Source organism: Crinia signifera, chromosome 19 (assembly GCF_055691185.1).
Source record: "Crinia signifera chromosome 19, ASM5569118v1, whole genome shotgun sequence".
Lineage (NCBI taxonomy): Eukaryota > Metazoa > Chordata > Amphibia > Anura > Myobatrachidae > Crinia > Crinia signifera.
The window spans coordinates 130,047,244-130,071,429 of record NC_139226.1 but is presented as its reverse complement, the minus strand read 5'-3'; the positions used below and the strand labels follow the sequence as shown (position 1 = coordinate 130,071,429).

General features: G+C 44.9%; 1 protein-coding gene across 1 annotated transcript in view; it reads left to right on the top strand.

The window, feature by feature from the left end:
• The first annotated feature begins 1,351 nt into the window (after nt 1–1,351).
• The window catches only part of GABRD (gamma-aminobutyric acid type A receptor subunit delta), a 57,841-nt gene continuing 35,006 nt past the window's right edge, over nt 1,352–24,186 (top strand). Inside the window, exons 1-4 of the mRNA XM_083161564.1 lie at nt 1,352–1,368; nt 2,509–2,621; nt 4,887–4,954; nt 20,101–20,321. Of these exons, the coding sequence (XP_083017690.1) occupies nt 1,352–1,368; nt 2,509–2,621; nt 4,887–4,954; nt 20,101–20,321 (419 nt within the window). The remainder of the gene's footprint in view (nt 1,369–2,508; nt 2,622–4,886; nt 4,955–20,100; nt 20,322–24,186) is intronic.

Genomic DNA, 24,186 nt, shown 5'->3' with positions numbered 1-24,186 from the left:
CAATTATACCATCAACAATGAGTCTCATATCTTCTTGGGTAAAGCTGCGTCCTTTGCATGCTTTCTTTAAATATGTTATGCATCCTATTGGTGTTATCATTGGTTTGGGACAATTTTTAATTATCCTATCCATCCCGCTAAATTGTCTACCCAAGGGTTAATGAAATAGTAATTTGTGGGGGAGACACAGGCAACATATTCTTTACATGTCTCTCCTGGTAAAAGCGGGGAATATTCTGTTTCTTTACTCTGATGTGATCCCATAATATAACAGTCTGTCAGTCAATATAGTCACAATAATATCTGTCACAAGTTAAGTCGCAAATCTACTTAGAATCACTTTAAACAACAATGACACTCAGTAGCCAAATCAATTTGCAAATCTACTTAGAATCGCTCTAAACAACAATAACACTCAGTGGCCGTACACTTACCACACGTCTACTGAGTGTTTAAACAAATACACAGTTGCAACATTAACAGACAAACATGTACATACATATATTTAGGCGATCAAATCGAGGAGGCTTTCTCTATGTGGACCCCTGGTCCAATCGTGGTATCCCGGATACCTGTTTTATGACGTGGACCCCTGGTCCTTCTATGGCACAGGTCTTCAACCTGTGGCCCTCCAGATGTTGTGGAACTACATGTCCCAGCATGCACTGACATTTTTTCTTCTAGGAAAAAATGTGGCAATGCATGTTGGAACATGTAGTTTCACAACATCTGGAGGGCCACAGGTTGAAGACCCATGTTCTATGGTATCCCTGATACCTGTTTATGGCGTCATAAATTTCCTTACATACAATTACGTAATATAAAGTCCCGGACTTAAATATTACCTTGTCACGTGTTCCCGGAACACAGAGTGAGTTCAGATTCAGCAGGTGACCGCAATCCCGTGGCGGACAAGAGAGACAACAGAATTCTCTATCTTACCGGGTAGGGGACGGCCAGCTGAATCCCGAACGAAGCCCCCAAATTGTAAGGATATATCTCTAGCCCCTCGACGTGATGGCCCCTTAGGTACCCGTGAGAATGGAACTTAACACTCCACACCAAACACACAGTGGTAAGTTAAGAATCATTCTGTTTATTATGGAATAAGCAGCTAGTTAAAAAGGCAGAATACATGGGAGTGTACAAGTATATGTTACGTTCTTATTGGTTTGTTAACAGTTGCTGGGCAGATTCAACAGGGGGCATACAGGATCATACACAGGGAGAATGAGTAGCAGGGGGGGTTTCCATTATAAGGGCGTTTATGCACGAGAACACTGCATGCCGAAACCAAAGGGGGGATGCAGTAGAAACACAGTATCGAGAGATAAGGCACACTAGGCTCACAATGCATGACCTTGCAAAGTAACACAGGCAAAACCAGTCTACGTGGCACTTCTTGTATGCTTCATGGATTCCTCATTTTAACCCTTCAATAACTATATTTTATTATTTGTGATTGTGGAGTATGGGTCTATATGTATTAGTATGGCAGCCATTTGAGTTCGCACAATATTCCTACTTGCTTCTATACACTATTTACGTAAATATGCAAACTAAAATGGCCGCCATAGTATACTAGTGCGGCGTGGATGCAACACGACTTCAACACTTTATTTTGCTTTTAAATTTTTTGGCCTAGGGGTGCTGGGAAAAAAATCTGATACTCTAGGCAGTGGTGTCAAACTCATGGCCTTCCAGCTGTTGTGGAACTACACCTCCCAGCATGCCCTGCCAAAGATTTAATATAATGGATTGCTAAAACTGTGGCAGGGCATGCTGGGAAGTGTAGTTGCACAACAGCTGGAGGGCCATGAGTTTGACACCGCTGCTCTGGGGTGCTGTGATTCAATGATTGGGAACCACTGCACCAGTAGAAGAATCACGCTCTGCGTGTCGGCCATTTTCTAATGGTTTCATGTCAGTGGCGTAACTATAGCACCGCAGCCCCCGCGACCGCGCGGGGGGAGGGGGGCGCTATGCATTTGCGGGCGCCGGGGGCTGCAGTGCTATAGTTACGTTACACCCCGCCACACCAACCCCCTCCATCCCCAATCTTTACCTGTGTTCAGTATGTGCTGGTCCCGGCTCCCTTCTTCTGCTGAGGACCACCACAAAATGGCCGCCCCCATATAGCAGACAGTTCTCTGAAACTGTCTGCTGTATGGGGGCGGACATTTTGTGGTGGTCCTCATAGCAGAAGAAGGGAGCCGGGACCAGCGCATACTGAACCTAGGTAAGACTGCGGGGGTTGGTGCGGCGGGCGGAGGGGCGGGTGAGTGGCTGGGCGTCCTCCCTTTAACGGCGGGGGGACGCCCAAAATGTAGTTACGCCGCTGTTTCATGTGCAGTTTGCAAACTGCAGCAATAGAGAATTGAAACAACGAGGTTTCATTATGTGATTAGTAAATTGCACAGTTTACAAAATGCATCTAGAAATTCCACAATTTGGTGATATCTCCCCTTGTGGTTTTTTATAACCCCTGTACACTGTTTTTTTTTTCAGTGGTGTTGAAGATATTGGGAATTATGTTGGATCGAATTTAGAAATATCATGGATGCCTAACCTGGATGGACTGATGAGAGGATATGCCAGGAATTTCCGGCCTGGAATTGGAGGTACAGTCATTGATAAAGGTCACTTTGTAGTGCAAACATCACCTACATAAACCCTGCGCACTGGATTTCCGGGAATCTCCAGGAATCGGTGGCAACCCTCAAGGAGGCTTTTTCAGTTTCCCGGATTCTCGGATTCTCCCGGAATTCGGGTGTCTGATAAAGCCTCCTGTTTAGCCCTCCACTCTCTCTCTACCCGTGCCCATGTGCCGCCGCCGCTGGCTGCCTGCTTCCGGAATCGGATACACTATTCCCCCGCAGCCTGTAGACTGAGAGACTCGCGATATGATGATGTCATCATCTCGCGAGTCTGTCTGTGACAGGCTGCGGGGGAATAGTGCATCCGATTCCGGAAGCAGGCAGCCAGCGGCAGCGGGGACAGCCCGGGACCGTTAGTCAGACCTGCAGGGCTGGCACCACAGCAGCATGACATACCGCTGTGTGCAGCGCTTGTGGTGAGTGACAAACCCCGCTCCTATATATATATATGTATATTTTTTAGGTCTCAGAGGCCACGCCCACTATTGTAAAGACCACACCCCTTTTAGGCCATGCCCACTTCCCCGGGCATTATTAACAGGGGGGGTATCTCCAGGAATCACCAATGACTGACGTGGCAAGCCTAGGTGCAAGGATAAAGGTTGTGCTCCACAAATGAAGTACCAGCTCATGCTTTCATTTTGCTAGGTACATAATAGTGCGCTGGTGCAGCCCAGTGCTGACAAATATAGTCTATGTTTTGGCTGCAGAAAATGTAGACAAAACAATAGCAGCACAATACAATGTGCTGTCACCAGCAAACACAAATAACTTGTGTGAGAATATATAACAATGGAAACTATTTATTGCTGTGCTAAAACAAACACATGGTGGGAAATATCCATGTTTAATGCATAAATGAAGTCCTTTGGGGTATGGATAATATACATTTATACAGAGATTTCAAAGAGCTGAGTGGCTTTATGTGATTGTTAGCAATATACTGTGTCTAGATATAAAGGGGGACATTTCAATGTGATGCGATTTTAGGCACTTTCTAAAATTGCACCATATCGCACTTTTTAAAATCGCATTTTTTGGGCCAATCTTCGCATATTTAATGGAATGCAAATTTGCGACAAAAAAGTGCGATATGGTGCAATTTTTTAGTCATGAAAATGTGGTCATTTTTGGACATGTGCGACTTTTTGAAAAAAATAAAACGGCATGGGGTCCCCCCTCCTGAGCATAATCAGCGCGGGCTCAAAGAGCCGGTCCTGGTTTCATAAAATTACGGGGCAAAATAAATAGGGTTCCCCTGGATTCTATAACACCAGCACCAGGTTTAAGGGCCGATCCTGGTTCCAAAAGACGGGGGACGAAATGACTAGGGGTTCCCCGTATTTCAAAAACCAGCATCGGGCCCAACTAGCCAGCGGGGTAATGTCACAGCCGGGGGGAGACTTTTTATACAAGTCCCCCCGGCCATAGCATTCACCCCCCCCCCCCAGCAGGAGCAGGGGCCCTGGGGAAGTGGGGTCGCCCACTTCCCCACTTTGGGGAACTCCCACTTTGTATAGTATGCCACTATCGATGGCCAGTTGCACTATTGATGGTAATGGCAACGATGGCTATCCCTAGCATAAAGCATTGCACAGTTAAGCCCACCCCACCCCCCCCCCCCCTCCGCCATAGGAGTCCAGTGGAGGGCTTAAGAGTTTTATGCTGATTCCTAGGCACGCCTATCAGAGCTGGTGGTCCCCAGGGGATCGAAAAAGTGATGCAGCCCGGAATTCTTCCGGAGTGGCCAGTGCCAGCAGTGCAGCTGGTCCAGGAAGATTTCTGGCCATGCCATTTAAGTGGCTAAAGCAGCATTTTGTTGTAAGGCCAATCCAGACATGAATGGGAACTACAACTAAATAATGTTGGAAACTTCCCAACTGCTCACCAGCTTGGGCACCGGACAACAGCACGAAGCACCCAGCTCAGAAAGTCACTCCGGGGTAGGATGTGGTGCTTACATCCCATACATAGATCATGGCACCGCTTGCTCTCTCAGCTCCATGCACATGATAAAGCAGGAGAAGGGTAATACTACTGTGACTGGGTAGAACAGGAGCAGAACATCTTGTACATGCTGGAAATGGTCATATAGGAAATGCATAAAATCATATACAGTTTATGTTCTTGACAAACAGCAATCATTCATTATATTATCTAAAAACATTGCAATATTACAACTATCCAAATGTTAATGGTAGTAATATTTCTTACCCCCTTCTGTTGTAGGTCCCCCAGTGATTGTAGCTGTGGACATTGAAGTCACCAGCATTGACCATATTTCTGAAGTGAACATGGTAATATATATAGTAGGGCCTGGCTGATGCAGGGATGAGCAGATCAGCATACGATGCACAGAATACTTTTTTTGCACAGCGCATGGCCAAGAAACAAGCATGCTTTTATTTACATGACTGCAAGCAGGGCCGCCGAGAGGGGGGGGGGGGGGGGAGCGGGTACTAATAACCCAGGCCCGGGCTTGCTGGAGGGGCCCAGCGGGGGCCCTGGTCCACCCACTTCCCCCTCCATCCCTCCCTTGCAGCAGCACACCTCCTAAAGCATGTGCTGTGCTGATAGCAGGCTCAGCATGAGCGTCTCAGTGACACTGACACACAGTGGCCTAATCACAGGAGGTAACCACGCTCCCAACATTTGGTACTTGTGTATTATCACGGCGCCCGATTTAATTTTTTTTTGCCGATTTTCGGCCATTTCCTGCCGATTTGTAAGTAAGTAAGTAAGTAAGTTTTATTTATATAGCGCACTTTCTCCAACAGGACTCAAGGCGCTTTACAGACAATAAAAATAACAATGCACATACTGCAATACAAAGGGTTATCAGTACAAGGAACAGGCAACAATGGCAGTACAAATGTACATCACACATACAGATATGCACAAGACGCATTCTAATAAGGGACACGGACATGGGGAACATATTTACCGAGCTGTGCAGTACCCAGGCAGCCATTCAGCGGCGCCACATGGTGATTGCACAGCCAGTAACAGTACTGATATATATAAACTAGATGTACTCTAATGAGGAGCACAGACATGGGGACCATATAATTACTGAGCTGTGCAGCACCCAGTCAGCCAATCAGCGGCGCCACATGGTGATTGCACAGCCAGCTAGGTAGCCAGTAACAGTACTGATATATATACTAGATGTACTCTAATGAGGGTCACAGACATGGGGAACATATCATTACTGAGCTGTGCAGCACCCAGGCAGCCAATCAGCGGCGCCACATGGTGATTGCACCAGCCAGTACTGTACATATAGAACACAAAAGAACAGTACAGGGTACACAGAACTAGTCATAACACAATTAAAGCACAATTCTTAGTACACAATACAGCTGAGATATAAGGAAGTGAATGAGAATAGATGCAGGTATAGATTGTAGATGAGTAAGAGAGCTGTAGTTGAAATACAAGAAGAGTGCAGTGAGAACAGGAGGGAGGAGGGCCCTGCTCTAAGGAGCTTACAATCTAGAGGGAGGGGGAGACAGACAGGTGACATGAGGTGCAGGTAAGGAAACCTGAGGCAAGAAGTGAGCATGGCAGGACACGAGGCAGCAGGTAAAGAGAATGGACAAAGTAGTCCTCTCTCTCCTCCTATCCTCCTCTTCCCCCTCCACCTGCACCCTTGACCCCTAATAGCTTTGCACCGTGGGCCATGCCACAGCACACCCTGCTAGGGGCAGAAAGCATGCAGAGTGAATAGGGAATGCACAGGATTGAGGAACCATGGCTCTGGTACATAGAATGGTTCAGTATGAAGTTCATTGTCCTGGCTGTGCAGACTGTAGGTGATGCTGGGTCAGGTAACTCACTGCAGAATGCTGGATTTTCAGTGGATGATGGTGAATTTTATGTCCTTCTGTGTTCCTCCAGTATTTCTTTATGTAGTTGTTGTTCAACTGTTTCTTTAACTGTTCAGATGCTACCCTTAGTTAAGAACACCCTTTGCTAAAACAGCAAGCTGTCTTGCTTCTAACCCTACAGAAATACTATCCCAAATTAAGAGCCAGGCCAGGCCAGACCATTTGCCCACCTGATTGAAATGCTAATTGTACAAAGATCATAAACTAGCCTGATTAGCCAACCAAGAGGTATGCTAATATTGGCTTACTTAGAACCTTCCAATCTATACATACATCTAACAAAATACAATTATCTATTGATGTTACATACATTTATAGCTAAAACATGCCAGAAGACAATGCAGAGGCTAGGCTGGGATCTGTAGTGCAGTGGATGTGGATGTTACATACATTTATAGCTAAAACATGCCAGAAGACAATGCAGAGGCTAGGCTGGGATCTGTAGTGCAGTGGATGTGGATGTTACATACATTTATAGCTAAAACATGCCAGAAGACAATGCAGAGGCTAGGCTGGGATCTGTAGTGCAGTGGATGTGGATGTTACATACCTGTTAGATAACATTTGCATGTTATTCCATCTTTGCACACCCCCAGGTACTATGCGATGGTATGCGATGTGATTTTCGGGAAAATGCCCCATATTGTGCAATTAAATATCGCATCGCATTGCATGCCAGCAATTGGCATGCGATGCGATGTGATTCGCAATGTTAAATGCACCCCCATTGTTAACGCCACCCCCACTATCAACGCCAACCCGAAGCATGGCGAGCGCAGCACGCCCTTGAGGGGCGGCGGTACGCGTCCTCCGACCTTTTCATACCCCCACTATCCACGTCGGCGTGGAGTTGATTTTATATAGTGTGGTGAGCGCAGCGAGCCACCGAGCCCGAAGCGTGGCGAGTGGACGCGGATTACTTTACATGTATTCAGGGGCGGATCCAGGATAAAATGACAGGGGGGGCACCATGATAAAAGAGGGTTTAGGTGGGGAAGGGGCAGTGTTAGTGGTGCCAGTGTACATGCTAAGAGAGCAGCAGAGAGAGGGTGGGAATGGGATTAAAAAAAGGCCCTGGCATTTAACCCCTTCCCGACATTTGACGTACATTTACGTCATGGTCGGGAAGCACTTCCCGACACATGGCGTAAATGTACGTCATGGATTTAAACTGTCACCGCGTCTATAGACGCGGTGACAGTTTCAACATGTCTGCTGTCCCTGACAGCAGACATGTCCGTGCATGCCCCGGGGGGGCTGCGATGCCGCCCCCCCGTCGGCGATCGCTGTGATTGGCTGTTCAGTGTGAACAGCCATTCACAGCGTTTTCCTGTGTCACCGGCGAATAACGTTCGCCGGTGACACGGGATCAGAGGTGATTGGTGCTGTAAAGTACAGCACCAATCACCGCGGGGTGTAAGGGTGACACTGGTGTCACCCCACCTCACCCCGCCCGCCCCCAAAGGCCGTGATTGGTCCGTCGGACCGACGGACCAATCACAGCCAAGGAGGGAGATTTAAACTAACGGTGACTGCACTGCAGACGCCATTCCGGTCTGGAAAGCGTGCAGTGCGGTCACCGTACCCCCCTGCCGCCATACTGACCAGAAATACTTGCTGCAATACTTACCTGATCGCTGCTGATTGCTTCCTGGATCCTGTGCAATAATTGTGCCATACTGTGATATTGTGCTGCTGCACTGTATTAGTATTAGCTAGATAGATAGAGAGATAGATAGAGATAGATAGAGAGAGATAGAGAGAGATAGAGAGAGAGAGATAGAGAGAGATAGAGAGAGATAGAGAGAGATAGAGAGAGATAGAGAGAGAGATAGTGTCAGAGAGTGCTATATTTTGTGCTGCTGCAGTGTGATATAGTTATAGATAGAGAGAGAGAGATAGAGAGAGAGAGATAGAGAGAGAGGCCTACTGACAGAGTGCTATATTTTGTGCTGCTGCAGTGTGATAGTTATAGAGAGATAGAGAGAGATAGAGAGAGAGAGATAGAGAGAGATAGAGAGAGATAGTGACAGATTGTGCTATATATTTTTTATATAACTGACTGCTGCCCCCTCCTTTTGTGCTGATCAGTATAAATTAACTGATCAGTAACTTTTTGGGGGCGCAGGTTTTTTTTTATATATAGATATACCTGTGAGTGCTGCTGCTGCAGTGTCATAGAGTGTTAGATAGTGTTAGATAGTGAGAGATAGAGAGATAGAGAGAGATAGTGATAGAGAGTGCTAAATTTTGTGTCTGCTGTCCCCGCCTTTTGTGCTGATCACTATATCTGAGGTGATCAGCAACTTTTTTGGGGGTACAGAGGTTTTTTTTTTTTTATATATACCTGTCAGTTGCACCAAAGGTTGTGCACCTGCTGCACCTCACTGGTAATCAGTGTCGCATCACTGATCACCTTTTTTTTTTGTGTGTGTGCTGTGGGGTATTTTTTTAATTTTTTTTTTTACACACACTGTGATTTTGTGGGTGTCCTGTGGCCGCTGTGCGCTGATCAGTGACGTACATCACTGATCATCTCTTTCGGCACAGGGTTGATCTATTTTTTTTTTTTTTTTTGATCAAATTCCTGTTGCCTTTGAGCGCTGTTCAGTGACAGACGTTACTGACCAACATCTGTGCTCAATTTTTGGCGCAGGACCTTTTTTTTTTTAACCCCTTCCTTTTTTTTTTTTTTAACCCCTTCATTTTTTTTTTTTTTTATTGGTATAAAGTATTTTTTTTTTTTTCTGCACCACATACACACTACACACTACATACCCCCCGGATTGAAATAAAGTTTGTGCCCCCCCCTACACTATACACGTGTTGAAACATTTCACTACCGGTAACACAAAAATAAAAATGGCATCCCAAATGTCCTCCCAAATGTCCTCCCAAATGTCCTCCCAATCATCCAGGAGAATGTATTCAGTGGAGGAGGCATATGCCATGCTTGCTTCTGACTCTGACACAGCCAGTGATGCAAGCGGGGAATTTGAAGGATTTGCCTTAAGCTCCTCTTCCTCCTCTGCTGATGAGGGACCCCCTCAAAGACGCCCCCGTAGATCAGCTGAGATTCCCCCCCCAATAATTGATCTAGTATGGACCCCACCACCAGACAATTTTAAGCCCCAGGTTCCTGAGTTTTTGGCCATGCCAGGAATCCAATTTGATTCCACAGGTCTCAGAGAAATTGACTTTTTCAAATTATTTTTCTCTGATGATTTTATAAATTTAATGGTGGACCAAACTAATTTATATGCCCAGCAGTTTATTGCTCAAAACCCCACGTCATCATTTGCTAGGTGGACCCCTGTAGATGCAGTAGAGATGATGACGTTTTGGGGTCTGGTGTTTCATATGGGCATAGTAAAAAAGCCAGAAATTAGGCAATATTGGAGTACAGATGTTCTGTACAGTACTCCATTTTACCGTATGGCCATGCCCCGGACTCGATTTGAGACAATTCTTAAATTCATACATTACACCGATAATGCACAGTGCCCACCCAGAGATGATCCCACCTTTGACCGGCTATTCAAAGTCAGGCCGGTCATTGATCATTTCAGTGCCAAATTTGAAGAGGTGTACATCCCTGAAAAATTTATTTGTATCGACGAGTCCCTTATACATTTTAAAGGAAGGGTTAAATTCCGCCAGTACCTTCCCAGTAAGAGGGCAAGGTATGGCATAAAAATGTATAAACTGTGTGAAAGCACCTCAGGGTACACCCACAGGTTTAGGGTTTATGAAGGGAAGGATTCAAGAATTCAACCGCCAGAATGCCCCCCCTCCCTCGTAGGTGTTAGTGGGAAAATTGTCTGGGATTTAGTGCACCCCTTCCTGGATAAAGGTTATCACCTCTATGTGGATAACTTTTACACTAGCATCCCCCTGTTTAAGGCCCTTGGTTCAAGAGGTACAGCAGCTTGCGGTACTGTGCGCAAGAACCAAAGAGGCCTCCCAAAAACGCACATTGCCCAAGTAATGAGAAGGGGTGAAAGCAGGGGAATATGCACCGAAAATATGTTGTTGGTCAAATATAAGGACAAGAGGGATGTCCTTATACTGACAACAATTCACGGAGACAGTACCACCTCCGTCCCTGTACGAGGTACCAGTACCCACACCTCAAAACCTAATTGTATCCTGGATTACAATAGGTACATGGGCGGAGTGGATCTTTCAGATCAGGTACTGAAGCCGTACAGTGCCCTGCGGAAAACAAAAATCTGGTACAAGAAGGTGGCCGTGTATATCATCCAGATGGCACTGTATAACGCTTACGTGCTATTCCGTTCTACCGGCCAGAGGGGGACATTTATGCACTTTCAAGAGGAAGTCATAAAGGGCCTAATATTTGGGAACCAGCAGGCAGAGGGCCCCAGTACTTCTAGTACTGGCCCCCGTATTGTACCAGGGCAGCATTTTCCTGATGAAATCCCCTCCACTGGAAAAAAGGGCAGGACACAAAAAAGGTGCAAAGTTTGCTATAAAAAGGGAATAAGAAAGCAAACTATTTTCCAGTGTGACACTTGCCCCGACAAACCCGGCCTATGTATAAAGGAGTGTTTTAAATTATACCACACATCTATGGAATATTAGGTTCATAATTTCACCGTGCTTCGGGGGTCTTGCTAATGCCACATAGCACCCACCATTCATTCCACCAGAATCTGAGCCGCAAAATCCAAAAATCACTCCTTCCCTTCTGAGTCCTGCCATGCACCCAACTGGTATTTTTTGGTCACATGTGAGGCATTGCCGTACTCGGGAGATATTGGGGCACAGATTTTGGGGTGCTTTTTCTCCTTCATACCTTCTGAAAATGAAAAATTTTGAGCCAGAACTGCATTTTTGTGTAAAAAATGTAATTTTTCTTTTTCACTGCCCACTTGTATCAAAATTGGTGAAACCCCTGGGGGTTTTAAATGTACACTATACCCCTAGATGAATTCCCTGAGGGGTGTAGTTTTCAAAATGGGGTGACTTGTGGGGGGGTTCCACTGTATTGGTGCTTGGGGGGTCTTGCTAATGCGACATAGCACCCACCAAAATTCCACCAGAATTTGTGCTGCAAACTCCAAATATCACTCCTTCCCTTCTGAGTCCTGCCACTTTTTGGTCACACATGAGGCATTGCCGTACTCGGGAGAAATTGGGGCACAGATTTTGGGGTGCTTTGTCTCCTTCATTCCTTGTGAAAATGAAATATTTTGAGCCAGAACTGCATTTTTGTGTAAAAAAATGTAATTTTTCATTTTCACTGCCCACTTGTATCAAAATTGGTGAAACCCCTGGGGGTTTGAAATGTACACTATACCCCTAGATGAATTCCCTGAGGGGTGTAGTTTGCAAAATGGGGTGACTTGTGGGGGGGTTCCACTGTATTGGTGCAACATAGCACCCACCATTCATTCCACCAGAATCTGTGCTGCAAAATCCAAAAATCACTCCTTCCCTTCTGAGTCCTGCCATGCACCCAACTGGTATTTTTTGGTCACATGTGAGGCATTGCCGTACTCGGGAGAAATTGGGGCACAGATTTTGGGGTGCTTTTTCTCCTTCATACCTTCTGAAAATGAAAAATTTTGAGCCAGAACTGCATTTTTGTGTAAAAAATGTAATTTTTCATGTTCACTGCCCACTTGTATCAAAATTGGTGAAACCCCTGGGGGTTTGAAATGTACACTATACCCCTAGATGAATTCCCTGAGGGGTGTAGTTTGCAAAATGGGGTGACTTGTGGGGGGGTTCCACTGTATTGGTGCTTGGGGGGTCTTGCTAATGCGACATAGCACCCACCAAAATTCCACCAGAATCTGAGCCACAAAATCCAAAAATCACTCCTTCCGTTCTGAGTCCTGCCATGCACCCAACTGGTATTTTTTGGTCACATGTGAGGCATTGCCGTACTCGGAAGAAATTGGGGCACATATTTTGGGGTGCTTTTTCTCCTTCATACCTTCTGAAAATGAAAAATTGTGAGCCAGAACTGCATTTTTGTGTAAAAAAATGTAATTTTTCATTTTCACTGCCCACTTGTATCAAAATTGGTGAAACCCCTGGGGGTTTGAAATGTACACTATACCCCTAGATGAATTCCCTGAGGGGTGTACTTTGCAAAATGGGGTGACTTGTGGGGGGGTTCCACTGTATTGGTGCTTGGGGGGTCTTGCTAATGCGACATAGCACCCACCAAAATTCCACCAGAATCTGAGCTGCAAAATCCAAAAATCACTCCTTCCCTTCTGAGTCCTGCCATGCACCCAACTGGTATTTTTTGGTCACATGTGAGGCATTGCCGTACTCGGGAGAAATTGGGGCACAGATTTTGGGGTGCTTTTTCTCCTTCATACCTTCTGAAAATGAAAAATTTTGAGCCAGAACTGCATTTTTGTGTAAAAAATGTAATTTTTCTTTTTCACTGCCCACTTGTATCAAAATTGGTGAAACCCCTGGGGGTTTTAAATGTACACTATACCCCTAGATGAATTCCCTGAGGGGTGTAGTTTTCAAAATGGGGTGACTTGTGGGGGGGTTCCACTGTATTGGTGCTTGGGGGGTCTTGCTAATGCGACATAGCACCCACCAAAATTCCACCAGAATCTGAGCCGCAAAATCCAAAAATCACTCCTTCCGTTCTGAGTCCTGCCATGCACCCAACTGGTATTTTTTGGTCACATGTGAGGCATTGCCGTACTCGGAAGAAATTGGGGCACATATTTTGGGGTGCTTTTTCTCCTTCATACCTTCTGAAAATGAAAAATTGTGAGCCAGAACTGCATTTTTGTGTAAAAAAATGTAATTTTTCATTTTCACTGCCCACTTGTATCAAAATTGGTGAAACCCCTGGGGGTTTGAAATGTACACTATACCCCTAGATGAATTCCCTGAGGGGTGTACTTTGCAAAATGGGGTGACTTGTGGGGGGGTTCCACTGTATTGGTGCAACATAGCACCCACCATTCATTCCACCAGAATCTGTGCTGCAAAATCCAAAAATCACTCCTTCCCTTCTGAGTCCTGCCATGCACCCAACTGGTATTTTTTGGTCACATGTGAGGCATTGCCGTACTCGGGAGAAATTGGGGCACAGATTTTGGGGTGCTTTTTCTCCTTCATACCTTCTGAAAATGAAAAATTTTGAGCCAGAACTGCATTTTTGTGTAAAAAAATGTAATTTTTCATTTTCACTGCCCACTTGTATCAAAATTGGTGAAACCCCTGGGGGTTTGAAATGTACACTATACCCCTAGATGAATTCCCTGAGGGGTGTAGTTTGCAAAATGGGGTGACTTGTGGGGGGGTTCCACTGTATTGGTGCTTGGGGGGTCTTGCTAATGCGACATAGCACCCACCAAAATTCCACCAGAATCTGAGCTGCAAAATCCAAAAATCACTCCTTCCCTTTTGAGTCCTGCCATGCACCCAACTGGTATTTTTTGGTCACATGTGAGGCATTGCTGTACTCGGGAGAAATTGGGGCACAGATTTTGGGGTGCTTTGTCTCCTTCATACCTTCTGAAAATGACAAATTTGGAGCCAGAACTGCATTTTTGTGTAAAAAAAATAATTTTTCATTTTCACTGCCCAGTTGTACCACAATTGGTGAAACCCCTGCGGGTTTGAAATGTACACTATACCCCTAGCTGAATTCCCTGAGGGGTGTAGTTTGCAAAATGGGGTCACTTGTGGGGGGGTTCCTAACTTTTAGCATGTTATGGTGCCTAGAAACCTACATGGTGCCTAAAAAATAATCTCATAAAAAGGAGGCTCCAAAATCAAGTAGGTGCTCCTTCTATTATGAAGCCTGTGGTTTGGTCACCGTGCACACTAGGGCCACATATAGGATATTTATGAAAACAAAAGAATTGGGGGAATCAATTTTTAGTCACATTTCTCTAGTAAAATGTACTGTGTTCCTTAGAAAAATGTATTAAAATTGCAAATCTGCAAAAAAAAAGAAATTTTGAAATTTCACCTACACTTTGTTTTAATTCCTGTGAAACACCTAAAGGGTTAACAAACTTCCAAAATGCTGTTTTGAATACTGTGAGGGGTGCAGTTTTTGAAATGGCATCATTTATGGGGGTGTCTCACATACAAGTCCCTCAAAGTCACATCAGAACTGAACTGGTCCCTAAAAAAATCAGTGTTTGAAATTTTCTTGAAAATTTGAGAATTTGCTATTCATATTGTAAGCCTCCTAGTGTCCCAAAAAATTAAAAGGAAGTTGAAATAATGATGTCAACATAAAGTAGACATATGGTCTATGTTAGTTATTCACTATTTTGAGTGGTAAGATTATTTGTCTCACAAGCAGAAAATTTAACATTTTGCAAATCGCTAAATTTTCCATTTTTTCACGATATTTTGGTATTTTTCACAAAAAAACACAGACTGTATCGACGAAAATTTACCACTAACTTGAAGTACAATGTGTCACGAAAAAACAATCTCAAAATCACTGGGATAAGTAAAAGCAAAAAAAAGTTATCCCCACTTAAGTGAGACATGTCAGAATTGAAAAAAAGGGCTCTGTCAGGAAGGCAAAAACAGGCTCTGTCAGGAAGGGGTTAAAGTACGCAGGCCCACCATGGTGCCAAAAGTGAAGGATGTAGTTGTGTGCGCGCCGAAGGCGCGCTCCGGAAAAGGGAGTGTGGCCACTCAACAGGTGGCGTGTCCTTGAGTGTAGTGTACAACACCATATACATCTTCTACACATTATGCAACAAAATACTACACCCCATTATACTTTCCCCTTACACATAATGCCAGATGGAATGAGCCAAAATTCACATAATGCCACACGGATTGAGCCAAAATTTACATAATAACACACGGATTGAGCCAAAATTCACATAATGCCAGATGGAATGAGCCAAAATTCACATAATGCCACACGGATTGAGCCAAAATTTACATAATAACACACGGATTGTGTCAAAATTCACATAATGCCACATGGATTGAGCCAAATTCATAAAATGCCATACGGATTGGGCCAAAATTCACATAGTGCCACACGGATTGAGCCAAAATTCACATAATGCCACACGGATTGAGACAAAATTCACATAATGCCACACGGATTAAGCCAGAATTCACATAATGTCACACAGATTAAGCCAAAATTCACAATACGCTTCATAAACAGGGACATTGTCCACCAAAGGTGCGCATTAAACATTTACACCATAATGTCAATTACACGTTAAGTTACACGCCATTATGTCCATTATGTATTATGCCAAACACCATAATGCCTATTAAAAATTATGCTACATAAGTGCTGCTTATCTACATGCTCATTGCCGAGGGTTCCATGCTCATTGCCAGAGGTTCCATGCTCGTTGCCATGTGGGATTACATGCTCATTGCCAAGGGGAATACATGCTCGTGGTAAATGGGGGACAGACGCCGCCAGGCAGAATTGATAGCCACTGACAGTGGCAGAGCCTGGCTGTATTCAGAGCACTGCAGGTCCCAGCTATTTGAAATAATACCCCTTTCACACCAGAAAATGCATTCCCAGGTTGGCCCCTTTTACACCATCCTAGTCCCTGCATTTAACCGGCTATATATTCGGAACCAACTGACCCATTTACATGAGACAAGTATCATATTGAAGAACTTTTGTGTGGGCTTCGAATGATTTTGGTCCAGTGAAACTGAAACGTTTGGCTCCAGAGTAATCTGCCCTCAAAGAACATGAACAGCCATGAAATTACATTTCAAAAATAAAAAAATCGGTTTACATGCAATATCTCTGGAACCGATTGACTGATATGGACCAGCCTGGTATCATATTGAAGGCCCAGCGATTTGGAATTGAATGAGATCAACCATAAGCTTCTGTGATGCTAGTTGGGGAACTGGCAGCTGTCGGAACGGGGTGGGGGTCGGAATTGACGGGTACCATATTATCCTATGGGGAAAAAACGTTACAGCTTTGCCAGGCGATATCTCCGGTTCCCGGGGGGCTAGAGACACGGGGGTGGGCTCGTTGGAAAGCCCTGGTCCTCAGCTACAAAATGAAATGACAGGGGGGGCACGTGCCCAGGTGCCCCTCCACTGAATCCGCCACTGCATGTATTCCGCGTCCCCTCGCGGGGCACGCTGCGCTCGCCACGCTTCAGGCTCGGTGGCTCGCTGCGCTCGCCACACTATCTAAAATTAACTCCACGCCGACGTGGATAGTGAGGGTATGAAAAGGTCGAAAGGACACGTACCGCCGCCCCTTGCGGGCTCGCTGCGCTCGCCACGCTTCAGGTTGGCGTTGATAGTGGGGGTGGTGTTGACAATGGGGGTGCATTTAACATTGTAAGCACCCATCAGGGTGATTGTACAATTACAAATCGAAACGCTTCACATGCATCGCATGGCATGCATCACATGCCACTATGCAATGCTATACGATGGAAATCGTGGGTGTGCAAGGTGTGCAATGATGGAACAGCGAAAAAATCGGCCGCAAAATCGCATGCGATTTGCTGCCGATTTTCGGACGATTTCGTGGGCACCGTGATAATAAACAAGTACCCAACATTTTACCGTGGCCCGGCATACCTCTAGGCGGCCCTGACTGCAAGAAGGGAGTATCTGTGTTCAACTCTGCACCACCAACCTAAGACTTTGTAGCTTAATGGAGTATAGAATGTGGCTGAGATCTAATTCATACACGTATTATCTCGTACATTCATTATTGCAATAGTCTCCTTACCGGTCTTCCCAAAGAGGACTCTCACCACTACAGTCCATTTGAATGTAGCTGCGAGGCTGATCTTCCTGGCTAGACGTTCATCGTCTGCTGATCCGCTCTGTCAGTCCCTCCATTGGTTGCCTGTACTCTATCACATTCAATATAAAATCATTTTACTTAACCAAACTGCGTAATAACCTTCATGAGCTTTCCTATCTAATTACATCCCGTCCACACATACAGTATCTTCTCTTTCTTCACTTTTACATCCTCCATAAACCAACATTGCAGGGTAACCATATCATACAACCCATTACCCCCCTATGTCTCTCTGTTATTTCCCAATTTTGTTCTATCACTGTTGTTTTTAATTGTAAAGTGCAACATAATATACTGTGCTATATAAGAAACTGTTATTAATAACATCAGGAGATAAGCTGCCTCTTGTATCTGTATTTCTCATCCATTACTTAATTTGCTTGTGAGCATTCTCTGTATGTTTCTCTATAGAGATAAATTATTCCAATGCTAAATGGTGTTTAAGGTACCCAAAGGTCAGAAAGATTCACAGCTGACATCTTCCCATCCTTCTTCGGAGCAGTTGTGCACATGAAAATAAGAACAGGGGTTCAAAATACCATTACCTGTCCTTAGAGGAAATTGAAATTGGGTATCACTGTATATACTGTCAAAGGAATGCCTTTTGCATCATCCAAGTACTCTCTATATAGCAGATAGGATTATCTCTATAAGAAAAAAACATTTATCAAGTCTTGGATACAGATGAAGTAGAGAGTGATTAAGAATAAATAGTGAGGAAACTGAAAGTACAGTAACTGCGTACTGCGGTGGGGGCGATGCTGGAATAGTTACAAAATTAAGCCCAGTCCCTTCCCGGGAAAATTGTCGTGTTTGGGGTCAAATGTCACATTTGTCACAGAATCGTGTCACTAGGCCTCACCCCCTACCTAAGGACCCCAGGATTCCCTATATTATATAGGGGCAGTACAGGCGTTGTAATGTTTAGTATTACTACCTCACAGCGCTGAGGTCATGGGTTTGATAAAGTTTGTAAAAAAAAAAACAAAACACTGGAAGGTTAATTGGCTGCCAACAAAATTAACCCAAGATTGAATGTGTGCGCATGTACATGTGGTAGGAAATATAGACTGTAAACGCCACTGAGGCAGGGACTGATGTGAATGGTCAAAATATTTTCTGTAAATCGCAGTGGAATATGGGCGGGATGTTCTAAGGGGAAAATGCGGTAAAACCCCCGTTCTATCGCATTTTCCTATGTATGAAAACGCCACCGGCACGATACCGCATTGTAGGGTATTGCCACCTTTGGGTGGCGATACCCTATAGAAGACTATGGGCTTCTTTTTGCCGCCCGACGCCTTCGCCGCAAACCCGCCGACCCCCCTCTCCCCCTCCCTCTGGCTTACCTGGTCCAGGTCCTCCTGGACCCGGAAGGTAAGCCCTTCCTCTCCCTAGTAACACAGCCGGACGTCCTTCCGGCTGCAGGGGGGAGGAGGAGGCGCCGGGGACAGCCTGCTTAGCTGTCCCCGGTGTAAGGGGGGAAGCAAGCAGCAGGGAGATGACGGAGACCCCCCCGCACACCAGAGTACAGGTATCGCGGGGGGGCTCCATTACCGCACCGCGATGTCAGCCGCATATGTTAGTACATATGCGCTGGCATCGCGGCGGCGGGCGGGTGGCGAAGGGCGGCGATTTATTTTAATACATCACGTCCTATGTGTGCGCTATATAAGAAACTGTTAATTAATAAATAAATAATAAAATAAATATTAAACTCCCATTCTATCCACTTTACTAGGAAGAGCGCAGGATGCGGAAGGGGCGCCTACTCTTTCGGAGCTGCAGGGAAATACTCCAATAAAACACACAATATAAGCAGCTGAACTGAATGCAAAATGTATTATTTATAAAAATAGTTCTCACATTCATTCGTAATGTTAATAACAACCACAACAACCGAATGGTCATTAAATAAAACAAATACAGTATTATAAATTAAATACACAGCAGCATGTAATAGACTAGTAATAATCACAATCTCTCTGAGGACTTGGATTAAGTTGAAACTTTTCATAATGTAAGTAAAGGTCCATACACACTGGGCGACTATGCCCAGCGTGTATGGACAGCGATGATCGCTGTCATCGCGGGGGGGGAAAGCCGCGCAGTGCATACACACTGAGCGGCTTTCCCCCTGCCCGGCGCCATCAGCGGGGAGAGGACGGCTTTGCCTAGCGCAGCGCAGCATTTTGTTATTATTGCAACTATAGTTTCTTTGTCCAATCTTGACTATAGCTTAGTTTACCCAACACTTTGGCTGGCTGCTGTCCTCCACATGTATTTGTATTAATACTACAGTGAATAATCTGTTCCCATAACTTTGTTATATTGCAGAATACTATTTTTATCTCTCATGGATTTGGCAGAAGCTTTGTTACATAAAGAACAAAAATGGTGGCAACACTTGCGTCCTTATGTTCCTATTTTATTTACAGTGTTGAAGGAAGCTGTACGCAGGAGTTTTCAATCTACTTCCTGGTATAATTTAGTATTAGTATTGGTCCCTCGTTTTTTTTATGTACTAGCTTGCAGCTATCAGCAGGTACACACGCCAAAAACAGCCATGGCACACCTGCGCAGGACCCATTTGCATGGGCACAGGGCACACTTACAACCACACCTGAATTATGTCCAGTTTTTCCTAATGCACCTTCATCTGTACTGACCATTGCCACTGACCACCCTGTGAGATTGTTATTAGATGAATTGTACGATGAAACCTGAACGTAATGACGCTATTGTCCAGGACTATACAATGACAGTGTTCCTGCGTCAGAGCTGGAGAGATGAAAGGCTTTCCTACAACCATACCAATAAGACCCTTGGCTTCGACGGCAGATTCGTTGAAAGACTTTGGCTTCCAGACACATTTATAGTGAACGCCAAATCTGCCTGGTTCCATGATGTCACAGTAGAGAACAAACTGATTCGGCTGCAGCCAGACGGCGTCATCCTTTACAGCAGTAGGTAAGTGAAATGGGCCCCATGTATCTGTAAGTATATATACAATGTACAGTATATAGCTGGGTGTGGATCGTATTGTCAACCCGACTTAGGTCGACACCGTTGGGTCGTCAGGCAGCAAGGTCGATAGGGTTCTTTGTCGACATGGGTGAAAGTCGACAGGTGTCTGTGTCGACATGGGACAAGGTCGACGTGGGTTTAGGTCAACAGGTCGCGAGGTCGACATGGGTTTTTTCACTGTTTTTTTACTGGAATGTCGACACAGTCGACAGGGACACAGTTGGCAGTCAACCGTAGCCCCTCTCATCGGGCACGGTGCCTCGCTGTGCTTGGCACACTATTTTATTCTCCCACCACGCCCTAGTGGATGGTAGGGCAATGAAATACTGCCTGTCGGCACATGTCGGCTCAAATAACTGTGAAAAACCCCATGTCGACCTCACGACCTGTTGACCTAACCCATGTCAACCTAACACATTTGTCGACTTAGAACCATGTCGACCTAGACACCTGTCGACCTAGAACCCTGTCGACCTGTGTGCCTGTCGACCCAATAGTGTCAACCTAATGACTGTCGACCTAATAAGATCGGGTCGACAATATGACCGTATCCCATATAGCCTTGCTGTATCTTTGTTAACCTAAATACTGCCTTTGAAGCACCCAGAAAACCAAGGCGTACTATATGTGTACATATACAATGTTAATGTCGTCACTTTGGGCAAGGAGGCTGTTCTGACCCTTTTGCTGCTGCACCTATTATGAAACTTTTTGTGGTGACCAGATTTTAATATCTGTGAAATGAACTCTTGCGGTATCCACACAGATCATGCCAGGCTTTTGTCACAGAAGAACATTTTAATTGCCTATATTAAATTTCATCTGGGATAAAAGTACAAACAAAAGCAGCTTACCTCACATACGGCCACCCCTCCTGGCCCTTATTCAGATTAATTCGCTCACCTGCGTGTTCGTGCAGCGGAGCGTTGTTTTGCGACTGCGCATAGTCGGTTCTGCACATGTGCAGCGGCTGTGAGCGAGCGGACACGGCAAATAGATTATTCGCTGGCGCTTGCACACATCAGTGCATGCGGGGAGGCGTGGGTTTGCAGGCCAGGGGATTCGCCCATGGGAATGCCAGCATTTCATGTAAACAGCATAGAGAAATATGTAATGCAGCAATGAGATGTGTAATTCTACAATACATTATTAATATAAGGGGTACTTGTTTCCTGGCAGGGTGCCCAGATTTCCTAACGTAGTGAAATCACATCGCATGGGCCATGTTAGTGCCGTGCGATGCAATGCGATTTTTTTTTTATTGTAATTTATTCACTGCTGTGTTGGCCACAGGGGATCGCATCGCATCGCACCTCCCCCAAGATCGCATGCGGTTATATAGGCTGCTAGTAATACCAGCTATACCTTTTACCAAAGGCTTTTGCTTTTTAGACCTGTATTACATTAATATAAGCGCCCATCAATCAATTATGTGCGTTTTGCGTTATTGATTGTATTACACCATTGTCATATCACTACATATCTGTGTCATCCAGATATGATTTTGACTTTATTTGCATGAACTGTTACATGCAAATAAATTAGAAGATTAATACTTAAACAGGCAGGATATAATGGTGTGGCTGAGTGACATTTTATATTGTAGTGAGTGCACACCTGATTGGCCCTGTTAGACAGACCCAATGGCGGTGTTAGACATGCCCAATAGGTGGTGCTAGGCACACCGCTTTGACAGCGCACCCCCTAATAAAATGTGCGGGAGGGGTGCCCCGGCGCTCAACTGCTGGGGGGGGGGTGCGCGCTGTCTGTGCCCTGCCGCTGGGGGTGTGTGTGTTTTGCGATGTCTCAGCCTGGCCGCCGGCAGGTGTGCGGTGTGTCTGCCCGGCAGCGGGGTGTGTGTGTGTGTGGTGCGTCTTCCCGGCCGCCGAGGGGGGTGGGTGGATGGGTGCTTGTGATACGGCCGCCCTGCTGCTGGGGAGGGAGGGGGGGGTTCACTCACCGAACACCTGCTCCTTCCTCCGGCTCTCCTGCTCCGCTGCTCCTGCGGTGGTAGAGCTTTCCAGCTCACTACCGCCTTCCTGGTGGCGCCGGCCCTGGCTGCGCACTCCTATGAGCAGGGACAGGTATTTTTCTTGTAGGGCAAAGCTATAACTGACAGGGAGGCTAAGCCCTCCATGCCTTTTACCAGAACTTGGGGCCAATCAACTATCCTTAAAAAAGGACCGCGAGAATAATTATACTGAAGCTTAGCGGCCGCACATTGTAAGGAAACATCCTGGCTGCTTAGTAATAGCTGTGACTATTGGCTAGTGTGGCCACAGGAGAGACCTGGTTGCCTAGGGTTCCATTGGAACCACAGTCCCCAGTGAACAGTGTGATGTGCTGTCCCACTGGCCTATCAATGGTCGGGAACCACTGGAATCTGTGAGCCACTGCGGATAGTATGGCAGCACACTTGCCAACTTTGCAAGCCAATCAGTAGCTAGATACAGTGGGCAGATATAGGTGGATTAATAGGACAGGGAAGGGGGAGGCAGTGTAGTTCTGTCCAAGATTCCTGCCCACCTGACCTAACAAGATCTTAATAAAAGAATATGGAGGTAAGGAGAGAAAAAAGGAAGTCATTTAGATATGCAGAAATATGTGTGCATGTACGTATGTATGTATGTAGGTATGTATATATATATATATATATATATATATATATATATATATATATATAGAGATGAAGAAAGTAATAGGAGTGCGCCCTAAGAACAGTTTAACACCACAGAACATGTACAGTTAAAATATCTGTATTTATTACAGCAATAGAGTACATATAAAAAACAGTTTTGACATAAAATTTGATCGGTAAGTCCAAACAGAATTTCGTCCGTTTAGGACTTCATCAGGGGTAATTCTGGATCTAAGTGGTGAAACATACATCAAAAATTATATAAAATCTTTATCTATTAAAAATTAAAAAAGATGCTATAAGTATATAGTAAAGTAAAAAAAGCCTTTAGGGCAGGAGATAAGACATCAAATGGGAGGAGAAGGAGGAATAAAGAACGAGAGGATGTGGCAGTGACATGGTCGGAGGTTTTAGGGAGAAACTCAAAAAGATCCCGAAAGTCACCAATGTTTTGTATAGGAGTTCGAAGAAAGTTTTTATTTACATACCCAATTCTATTAAATGAAACGATTATTTTCCCGCATAAGATGGTAATTGGGGGAAATATGCTGTTAATAAACGGTCTATAAGGATTATCAGCTTCAATTCTTGGGCGTGGTATCACAAAAAGGCTCCAAGGTAACCTATAGGTAGATAAAGTCCCCGTGAATCCTTATTCTAGGGCTTAATAGTGTAGTGCCACATATAAAGAAAAAGGAGAGAGGCATACCAAAGTTTTTGTACTTAGATGTTGAACGAGGATGCAGATGAGCATAGGCGACAGTAAATAATCGATATGGGGTAAACAATATCCAGTTCAATAATCACGTAATGAGCTTCTACAAACAAATAGGGTAGTGCATCAATTTTACACATATTATACATAGTCAGTTCAATACAGCGAAAGAGTCATTCGATATGTATAGGAAGCTAAGCGCTGATATGTCATAACATTATTCTCTTAATTTAATTATATACAAGAAAGGTTTTAATCCAAAATGAAGAAACAAACAAAGGGTGATATAGATTCCACATTGGTATTTCTAAGACCAAATAAGCATGTCTATAAAGCAATCTAATATAGATAGTTTTACACATCACAGAGCCAGTGGATACTGTGTTACAAACTTACAGGCATAGTTAAACACTAAATAGTCAACAGTACATATAGTATAGCCTATATATAGGATC